Raw genomic sequence first — 11,027 nt, 5'->3', positions numbered from 1 at the left:
ACAAATGGTTAGCTCGATTTGTTTCGAGCTCAACTACGTGATGCGTACTGCACAGTTTAAACGCTTCGGCGTACGTTGTACGTGCAGGCCTAAAATCTGTACAGGATTTTAAAGGATCCCGTGCAAGAAATCAAGACTCAAGAGCAATTAGCTGGACGGTTCAAGAATAGCTCACTGGATATAATTTTTTTTAAAGAAATAAGAGTAATGCAAACATTACATCAGTTGCTGAGATTTTTATTTTTAAAGAATAAATCAGCTACTGCTAGTGGATTGAAAGGTGTACACACTAACACACACTCCTGTCGTATCCGCCGAGTCATCACTCACTCTGAGATCTCATTAGGATCTTCCTAGATATAGCATAGATTGCTCTCCGGAGTCATTGTCAGATTACTAAGCATTACTCTCCAATGCAATTAGGAACACAGTACCCACACTACTTGATGACCTAAGCCCATCTCCAAATGCAAAATCTGAAAAAAAAAATACTTTGCACTGCTATAGGGCACCAAGATTTATCATAGCATCTCTCTAGTGATGGACTGAAACCGACTTATTGTCCTGGTGCGTGGACGTAGGTGAACTGGTGAAGCGAACCATACCGCTGGAGCAATCTAATCACCCTACAAGAGAGAAGGACCCAAACTTCATTCTTGAGTGCATCCGTCGCTATTAAAAATTATAGTAGAGCAATTGTTTGATGGAGAAAGTATATGGGAGTGAGAGTACAAGAGAGAGGCTTCCTCTTTTTGTGTTCATACATGCAGAATCAACCCAGCAATGGTTAGGCTCGACACACGGAGCAGAGAGTCGATCGGATAAATTACGTGTGACCAACTTTTTCCCTCATGAGTCGACTCACCACCATTGATCCTCTCAAGTGTCGAACACTATATTTTTTTGGTTATTGCTCCAGTTTATTTTAGCTTATGACTGATTTTAAAGATTCGATTTTAGAAAATCCAAAAGTTAAATGACTCTTAAGCTGAAACAAACAGGACCATTGGATTGCAATCCAACTGCCAAGCAGCTTCTCCTTGCTTTGATATGATGATTCCTCATCTTTATCAAGCTCACTAGTCTTGCAGTGGAACCCTACTTAACACCGACTCACTCGCCGCCTGTGCCAATATTGTAGCTCCCATCCAATTCCAGCAATCAAATATTCCAATTCCTAGGATCAAATATTCGTTGGAAATTTCAAACAATTGACTTGTAGAAGCTCCTTAAAATGATACTCCCCCGATCAAAAAAATGAACTAGTTTTAGTAATGAATCCGTTATACTTTGGTAGCTTTGACTTTCAACTTAAAATAAACCTTGTAGATTGAGAAGGTAACATTGATGTTATATTTTCGTATTTAAAATATTTTTTAAATTGTTAGTCAGAGTGTCACATTGTAGACGTCTTAACGACCATATTGTGGATGACAGGAGTATGTCAAGTTCCACACAAACTTTTCTACTGCTTTGAACAATGTTGGAAATGTCACATAGTTAGCACACGGATAGTCAAAATCCTAGCTCCTCCACTCTCTCTCTCTCTGTGCCACCCCCCCCCCCCCCCCCCCCCCCCCCACAACAACAACACTCTGGCTCAGAGGCACAAGCACACGTATGCTCGTGCATCAACCCACATCAGCAAGACACCAACCCACTCATATAGTCCTCCAACCTTCTTCTTCCCCACCAAACCCTACATCTCCATCCACCCCTCACGCCCTCCGCCCATGGCCTCCACCTCCAGCGACTGCCCCCCGTCATCCCCGGCCGCGCCGGACTCCGCTTTCCTAGACGACCGTCCGCTCTTCCTCGACCAGGGCTCCTGCTCCTTCTTCCCCGCGACCACCTCGCGAGAGCCCCTGCCGCCTGCCCCGGGCTCATCAGCCGCGGCGCGCAAGCCGCCGCGGAAGCGCCCGCGGGCGACGCGCCGGCCGCCCACCACCGTGCTCACCACCGACACCACCAACTTCCGCGCCATGGTGCAGGAGTTCACCGGCATCCCGGCGCCGCCGCCGTTCGCGCCCCACCTCGGCCCCGGCGTGCTCTTCGGCGCCCCCCACGATCCCGCCGCTGCGGGCACGCGCGCGCCCTTCGAGCTGCTGACGCGCCGCCCGTCGCCTCTCAAGCTCCCCGTCGCGCCGCACGCCTCGCCTCCCGCCGGTTCATTCGCGCACTCCCTGTTCCCCAACAGCAACAACCCGGATCCAGCTGGCTCGAGCTCTGAATTGTACAGCAGGTTCGCGCCGGCGCTCTCCGATGCCGTCCCGCGATACGACGGCGGCTTCGAGGCGGCGGAAGACGAGAGGGTGGGACACGGCGACGGTCTCTTCTCGTCTTTGTTGCACGCCGGGGATAGGTACCACGGCCACTAGCCGTGTGCCCCTGGAGGTGAGAGGAAGAAGATGCTAGTTTCTTTCGTCTTCTATACCAGCTGGTCACACTGCTGCGGTCGTGCATGCTATAGCCCCATGACAAGATTAATTCAACCTATACGGTATGTTTAGCCAAAGAACTCTTCTGGATTTTGGTGTGAGAGATGTAAATATAAGGTTTTCATCTCTTATTTTGTCTATGATTTTTGGAATGAAAAGACTCTTGATGCGTTGTAAAAGGATTACTAGAGTTTGTATTCTCCGTTCGGCTCACGTCCCTGTCGAGATGAGATGATACGATATCGATGAAACTCTTTCTGATGTCATTTTTGTTTTCTCTTCTTTTCCAATGTACTGTCAAGGGTATGTTTGTTTTCGATACTCTTTGGTCTTTGGGGACAATTCAGTTTGTGGTTAGAAATCTGATCTACTTGTGCTGCATATAGCTTAGCTGAAATTGTATCGATCCTTGATGACCATGTCTCAGTGGAAATAGAATGATATATATTTGCCCTTAGTTCGTTGAAGCAAAACAGGCACTAAATTGTCTGTAGATTTGTATATTTGTGATGAATATAGCAATCGAAGCAACAGTTAAGGGACTCCAAATGATATATCTTCAAAGTTTCACAAAGAACTCTAGAAATAACCAGATGAAGAACTTGAGTTCTGAATTTCTGATACTGACAAAAGCATATATGCATACATGTCTGCAAATGCCCTTGATGCATCAATTTAGATTTTTTTCTTTTACGCAAAAGCTACACATGATCATCTTTGTCGACAAGCATGCACTGCATGCAAGATGATCTGGTTTCTTATAACACAAGATCAAAAAGTCACCATGGATATCGCCAGCTAGTGCCAAGATGGACTTCACATCTCACTACTGTTTCATTGCACCTGAAACAGCAGCCGTGCTACTAGAACTGATGGTGCTATAACTGTGTACCTCTGTGTCATACTGTCATCACGTGAGCATAGTTGAATTAGTAGAGGTACATCCATGTGGAAAAAAAATTAATTGTTGATACGCGTGTGTACCTCGTTGCATTCTTATGAGCTTCGCACAGCAGCATATTTCTGATGCTGAAGCTCTCCATAGCGTGTGAAGATGATGGCCATGACTACAGGGAGCCGAATCTTCGGAACGACGAGGCACAGGCAAAAGGTGATGCGCTGTGAAACAACGATATCATTGTCTTGTCCGGACCATGAAAACAAAGACAGGACGCGGTAAGATTTATCTGTTTTTACACAGAAATTAGCATGTCCATCCCCTTCCCTTTTGTTCATGTGTATGTTATGATGAATTAATGATCTGGACGGTCATGGCCGTGTGACCTGAAAAATGCAAACCACATGGTGCTGTATCGTGTAGATATTTTGTATAGGGCGTTTTTATTATTAAAAGTCATAGTTCAAATAGACAAAAGTGAGTGTGGATCATGTTTCATCGTATAGAAGCTTACTTTGATCTCCAACTCTAATGCAAACATGCTTTATATATATCGACTGATCCACAAATTAAATACTAAGGTCATATTTGGATTCAAATGCTAATGAGCGCTAAACTTTAGCACCAGTCCATCTAAACAGGAGTGCTAATGAGTTGGGCTAAACTTTAGGCAAAACTCAATAACTTTAGTACTAAATTTTAGCACTCAACTTTCGCTCCTCCAAACATGCCCTACTCCTTATATATCAAGTGATTCACAAGTGAAATATTAAATCCTACGATTAACATCTGAAGAACTGTTTTTTCTTTTTTTGAGAACATCTGAAGAACTGTTGGCAATGCAAATAGCATACATGGGCCCGAGAGCTCAGAAGTCAGGCCCAAGATTCAACTCTGGTTCAGCCTGCTCATTGTAAGGGCCATGCTATATTTAAGCCCAGAAAAGACCCAGTCCGTATACGAACGGTACGGTATTGCAAAAGGACAAGATGATCCACACAGTTCGTCTCCTGTTAAGCCCATTTGATCCCTTTTTGTGTGCACCTTCGATCGCTGTTTGTTTTCACCTTTGATCGTCTGATAGGCCAGTTTCGAAGCAAGAACAACCCTAGCAATGTCCATGAGCAGGGCCAGCTGACCCCTTGCTCATCTCAAGAGCTAAAGTTAAAGCACACCAAACACAGACAACACACCCAGTGACCCCGTTCTCGTTGGAGCTTGCACTCGCTTGCCAAAAGTTAGACACACCTACACCCGCCTCCGATCTCCATGGATAGCTCTCCATGCACGTATAAATAGCCTCGTCGACTCGCTGCCGTAGTAGTAGGTGGCGCTATGGCTGGTGCTCGCGGCGTCACCTGCCATGTCCAGTGCGAGATCAGGTCCGTCCGCGTCACGGGCCTCGGTTGCGGCGGCGGTACCGGAGGCGAGCTCTTCCTCCGGTGCCTCGTCCCCGCGGGCGGCGGGAGGGCGATCCAGATCGACACCCGCGGCGCCGATCAGCCGGACGGGTCAGGAGAGACAACAACGGGCGGCGCCGTGTCGTGGCGCGATGTGGCGTCGTTGAGCTGCGACGGATCGCCGGCGTGCGTGCGCGATCTCGTGGACCGGGGCGCGGTGGTGTTCGAGGTGCGGAGGTGGCGTGGAGGGAGGAGGCGCGCGGTGCTGCTGGGGCGGGTCCTGGGGTCGGAGCTCATCGGCCGCGCCGAGGTCCCGTGGAGGGACGCCGGCGGGAGCGGCGACGTCGCCGTGGCAGTGGAGCGGCGGGTCGAGCTCGCCACGCCGAGTAGCTGGCGGGCCCTGGGCGAGGAGGCGCCGGCGATCCTGTCCGCGAGGATGAGCGTGCGCGTGTCGGAGACGCCGGTGCCAGCCGGACGGGGGCGGGCGGCAAACTCGGCGGCGCATCCGCAAGGGCAGAGCGGCTGCGAGTGGAGCGCCGGGGACGAGGACGTGTTCGCGGCTGTCGCTTGCGCTGCTGACGATGCGTTCGAGTAGCTACTCCAAGCTGTAATTCTGATCGCGTTAATTTGGAAGGAAAATGGTGTGTGTTTTTCGGTGGACTCGACTGGTAAATATCTGAAGAACTTCAGAGGATTTTCTGTTGAGCCAAGTAAAAAACATGCATACTGCATTTTTTTGCGACTATTTGCACGTGTATTTAATTCTGGTAATGAAACGGAAAAGAGGCTAATAAGATTGAACTGTAATTACGAAAGTGGTACTGTATGTTACTCTGTTCCTTTCTCCCTATGCAGGCGCCGCCGCATGTCTGAACTCTGAACTCCGCAAGTCCGTCAGTCGAGTGGTGCTCGATTCGACCCCACCTTCGGCAGGCATCTTCGCCAAGCCGACGTCGACCGCAGCGTCTCCACCTGCCGATAACCCGGTCGACGGCCCCCATGGGCACCGCAACGACAACCATCACCGGGAGAATGTGTATGGGTCGGTGTATACCCACACGCATTCCCCGGTCAAGGGTATGCACTCCGACCCTCCACCGTTGTTTACTCGTTCGAATTCACATCCGCATCTGCAAATGGGCGATTCTTCTCGCAACTGGAGTCATGATTCGAACCGTAGCGCTGGTAGTTCGGGTACAGGAAAGCTTCCTAAAGTTCAGTTTCCTGTGTTCGAAGGCGAGAATCCCAAATTGTGGTTAGCCGGAGTGAAATTTACTTTGACATGTATGAGATTGACACTAGTTACTAGTACAAGCTAGCGTCTATGCATTTTTCGGCAGCTGCGGGCCATTGGCTGCAGTCTGTCCAGAAGAAAGCTCGATCAGCTTCTTGGTCTGAATTATGTAAGATGCTGTTAGATAGATTTGGTAAGGAGCACCATGAATTACTGATTTGTCAGTTGTTTCACATCAAACAACTGAATGGTGTTGCTGAATACCTCGAGAAGTTCAGTGAGTTGGTGGATCAATTGACCGCTTACGAGACTACTACTGACCCTCTCTACTATACTATGCGCTTTGTTGACGGTTTAAAAGAGGAATTGCGTGCGGGTGTGTTAGTTCAGCGACCTCGCGACGTCGATACTGATTGTGTTCTCGCATTGTTGCAGGAGGAGGTCGTGGAGCACACCAAGAAGGAGTATCGCAGGCTGGATTATTTCTCGGCGTCGAGAGTGATTCCTAAAACTGCTCTTCCTCTGCCAGTGCCTCCTCGTCTCGACAAGTCACCAGCTGCCCCTTCGGCCAAAGAGAGGCATGTTGTGGATACTAGCAGAGGTCGCTCTTCTGATGAGAAGTTGTCTACACTTCGTGCTTACAGGCGTGCCAAGGGGCTATGTGTCAAATGTGCTGAAAAATGGCACCGTGATCACAAGTGTCCAGATTCTGTTCAGCTTCATGTATTGCAGGAAGTGTTTGATCTTGAATACAGAGGAAGAGGAACCTGAAGATGTGCAATCTCTGTCAGACCAATTGTTTCTGTCCCTGTCTGTTGCGGCTGCAATTGGTGGGGAGCCCTCCAATACAATGAAATTCAAAGGATCTATTCCGGGCTAGGATGTTCTTATCCTGCTGGATTCTGGGAGTTCACACAAATTCATCAGCAGCGACCTAGCTAAGTTTGGGAGGCATATCTCCTCTATCTCAAGCTGTCAAGGTGCAGGTGGCCAATGGAGAAAAGTTGCAGTGTACTTCTCAGATACCTCAGGCTGAATGGTCTATTCAGGGTTGCACATTTAAGTATGATTTGAGAATTCTTCCTCTGAAACAGTATGACTTGATTGTGGGGATGGATTAGATGGAGTCCTTTAGTCCCATGAAGATTAATTGGAAGCACAAGTTGATGCTGATTCCATACTTGGGGTCTACTTCTCTTCTCCAAGGAATTCAACCTGATATGCTAGAAGACACTCTCTGGTGAAAGTGTGTGCCATTATGGATACTGACAGAGCAGCTGTTCAGATGCAATTACCACCTGCTTTGGTTGCATTACCGGATGAATTTGCTTCAGTATTTGATTCTCCATCTGGTTTGCCTCCTGTCAGGGATTGTGATCACACTGTACCATTGATTGAAGGAGCTACTCCAGTGAATGTTAGGCCTTACAGGTATCCACCTGCTCTTAAAGGTGAGATTGAAAGATAAGTGGTTAAGATGCTGCAGGAAGACATTATCCAACATAGTATGAGTCCATTTTCTTCTTCTGTGTTACTGGTCAGGAAGAAGGATCGGTCCTGAAGGTTCTGTGTTGATTTCAGGCATCTGAATGCTCTGACTCTGAAGACTAAGTACCCAGTGCCCTTGATTGAGGATTTTCTGGATGAATTGGCCAATGCCAGCTGGTTTACTAGCTTGGATCTTACTGCAGGATACCATCAAGTAAGGTTGAAGGATGGTGAAGCCTTCAAAACTGCATTTAAGACACATACTGGACATTATAAATTCAAAGTGATGGCATTTGGGTTGGCTGGGGCTCCAGCTACATTTCAAAAGGCTATGAACACTACCCTAGCCCCTCTCCTCAGGAAGTGGGTCTTGGTGTTCTTTGATGATATACTGATATATAGCAGATCATTGGAGGAGCATGTCCATCATGTGAGGCAGGTGTTGCAGTTGTTGGCTAGAGATCAATGGAAAGTAAAGTTCTCTAAGTGTGCATTTGGTCAAAGATAAATTTCTTACTTGGGACATGTTATCAGTGCAGAGGGAGTTGCAACTGATCCCCAGTAAAATTACCGCAGTAGTTAACTGGCCAGTTCCTACCAATGTGAAAGAGCTCAGGAGTTTTTTAGGCTTGGCTGGATACTATAGGAAGTTTGTGAGAAATTTTGGAGTGATTTCTAGGCCCTTGACTGAGTTACTGAAGAAAGGGGTGTTGTATATATGGACTAAGGATCATGATGTGGCCTTTAACACACTCAAGCGGTCTCTCAGCACAGCACCTGTGTTGTCATTACCTGACTTCAATGTGCCATTCTGCATTGAGACTGACGCCAGTGGTACTGGGATTGGGGCAGTACTCATGCAAAGGGGTCATCCACTTGCTTATTTGAGTAAAGCTTTAGGTCCACGTTCTCAAGGACTCTCTACCCATGAGAAAGAGTATATGGCCATTCTGACTGCTATTGATCAATGGAGGCATTACTTGCAACATGGGGAATTTCATATTTTTACAGACCAAAAGAGCTTGGTGCAATTACCTGAGCAAAGGTTACATACTCAGTGGCAAAAGAAGGTTTTCACCAAATTGTTGGGCCTGCAGTACAAGATTGTATATAAGCAGGGAGTCGAAGACAAGGTGGCTGATGCCTTGTCCAGAAGAAGTGTTGTGGATACTGAGTGTATAGCTATACCATCTTGCTCACTAAGTTGGCTGGAAGAGGTGGTGGCCACTTATGCTGAGGATCAACAGGTGCAGGACATTATTACTAAGCTGACTGTGCAGGCAGGTTCAGTGCCAAATTTTACTTTCAACAATGGGTTGCTCAGGTACAAAAATAGAGTGTGGATTGGGAAGGTTCCAGCCTTGCAGACTAAGCTTATGGCAGCATTTCATGATAGTGCTGTTGGGGGCCATTCTGGGGTTCCAGTGATATACAAAAGATTAAAGCAATTGTTTGCTTGGCAGGGTATGAAAACAACAGTTCATACTTTTGTCAAAGAGTGTTTGGTCTGCCAACAAGCTAAGCCTGACAGAGCCAAGCTACCTGGCCTGTTGGAGCCACTCCCAGTTCCTACTATGTCTTGGCAAGTCATATCTATGGATTTTGTGGAGGGACTTCCTAAATCTGCTGGCTATAACTGTGTCTTGGTGGTTGTGGATTTATTTTCCAAGTATGCACACTTCTTGCCCCTCTACCATCCTTTTACTGCCATGTCTGTTGCTAAAGCATTTCATAACTCATTCTATAAATTGCATGGGATGCCATCATCCATTATATCTGACCGATACAAAATTTTTTCAAGCAAGTTGTGGAAAGAAATGTTTAAATTGGCTGATGTTAATTTCTCTATGAGCTCAGCTTATCATCCCCAGTATGATGGTCAGACAGAAAGGGTAAATCAATGCATGGAGACCTTTTTGAGATGCTTTGTCCATGCTTGTCCTACTGCTTGGTATCAGTGGTTAGAGTTGGCAGAATATTGGTACAATACTTGTCCTTATTCAGCGACAGGTAAATCACCCTTCCATGTGCTGTATGGGTATGAGCCCAGAAATTTTGGAATCTCTGTCAGTGATGCCATTTGCCATTTCTGTGAGTGATCTTTCTACTTGGCTGCAAGAGAGACAAGTGATGTCTGGTTTAATTCAGCAACATTTGCAGAGAGCTAGAACCAGAATGAAGAAGCAAGCTGATCAAAAACGATGTGAAAGGGTTGCAGTCGTCCCTGGCACCAAGATCCAATCAAAAACTGGCATTCAAATTTTTTGGGCCATATAAGGTGCTTGGAAAGGTGGGATCCGTGGCATACAAGTTGCAGTTGCCAGCTTCTTCTATGGTGCATCCTATTTTTCATGTGTCACAACTAAAGAAGATGATGGTGGGTGCGCATCAACAGATTACAGATTCTCTACCTGATGATACATTCTAATGGAGTATTCCTGAGAAGATCTTGCAGCGGCGTTCTGTTACTCGTGGACTGCATCAAGTTCCTCAGGTACTCGTGAAGTGGACTAATATTCATGAAACTTTAGCCACTTGGGAGGATAAGGTGGCCTTGCAGCAGCAGTTTCCTCATGTAGCTGTTTGGGGACAATCAGCAAGCCAAGGAGGAGGGGATGTCCCCACGAAGCCCAACGTCAGGGTGTCCGGCCCATAATGGATGGAGGCGTAGCGTGTGTGTATTGCTTGCTGCGACAGGATGGGTATAAACTATGTTCGTGAGGGAAGAGAGAGAGAGAGAGAGGGGCACGAATTCATTGTAAACCTGAACCGCTGCACCTAATCAGTCCTCTGTTCTTCCCTAAACTCCTCTCAATTGCTATCCTGTTCCCCAATTCCTCCTCCCCACTATCGATCCGCTAACACTTGACTTTGTAAACGACAAACACGTCGTATAGACCATTGTGACGCCACCCCTGGAATGGTGGAAGGCAACGATTTGTTTCTGGGGACATGCACCGGTGAGAGACCAGCCAATTCTTCTCACACAAAGATCTGCACGGTTTAGCTGGAGCTTGGCCCATGAGAGATTTCGGACTGGTATCGCTTGTACCTTTTGCTTGCATGGGCTTGTCCTCACAAAGTTTGAGTGGACCGTAGGGTATTTTGCGTTATAATCAGTCGAACACACTTGCATTCCCGGCACGCGCAGATCGATCGGGCACTATGCAAGTCGGGTCAACTAGGACCTAGCGAGGGCATATGCCCCCAGATTTAATTTCTAGTGCACTGTGCATTTGACCTGTATGTTTTGCGAAGTTTTAGAGCTCATGCACTTGCAAGCCCTTCAGATTTTGTCTCAGGTTGGTCCAATAGTATTTGTTTTAAAATTTGCTGAACAAGACTAATGTAAATCTTGGTGTTGATGTTCAATCCATAAACACACAATTTTCAGTAGACAACTGCTCAAATGATGGAGTAGTACAACACGTCATAACGCACACCGTACCTCACGCAATAATATGGTAAAAAAATAGATCTAATCGATCACTATTTTTTAAAATTTCGTGGACGCATGGGCACCCCCTATTTTGAACCTACCTTCGCCCTGGTGACTAGTGGATGTTGGT

General features: G+C 47.1%; 2 protein-coding genes across 2 annotated transcripts; both read left to right on the top strand.

The window, feature by feature from the left end:
* Positions 1-1,678: 1,678 nt before the first annotated feature.
* Positions 1,679-2,578, top strand: LOC112882563 (atherin-like). The gene has a single exon (XM_025947644.1). The coding sequence runs from the start codon at positions 1,734-1,736 to the stop codon at positions 2,376-2,378; it is 645 nt and encodes a 214-aa protein (XP_025803429.1). The 5' UTR covers positions 1,679-1,733; the 3' UTR covers positions 2,379-2,578.
* Positions 2,579-4,555: 1,977 nt separating this feature from the next.
* Positions 4,556-5,523, top strand: LOC112883469. The gene has a single exon (XM_025948773.1). It carries the CDS (start codon positions 4,672-4,674, stop codon positions 5,329-5,331), a length of 660 nt encoding a protein of 219 aa, XP_025804558.1. The 5' UTR covers positions 4,556-4,671; the 3' UTR covers positions 5,332-5,523.
* Positions 5,524-11,027: the final 5,504 nt, after the last annotated feature.

Source organism: Panicum hallii, chromosome 2, assembly GCF_002211085.1.
Source record: "Panicum hallii strain FIL2 chromosome 2, PHallii_v3.1, whole genome shotgun sequence".
Taxonomy (NCBI): Eukaryota; Viridiplantae; Streptophyta; class Magnoliopsida; order Poales; family Poaceae; genus Panicum; species Panicum hallii.
This window is presented reverse-complemented; position numbering and strand designations above follow the sequence as displayed.

Bases quoted from the DNA above. Each gene is read 5' to 3' on its own strand.
- LOC112882563 (XM_025947644.1), top strand. From the start codon at position 1,734: ATGGCCTCCACCTCCAGCGACTGCCCCCCGTCATCCCCGGCCGCGCCG.
- LOC112883469 (XM_025948773.1), top strand. From the start codon at position 4,672: ATGGCTGGTGCTCGCGGCGTCACCTGCCATGTCCAGTGCGAGATCAGG.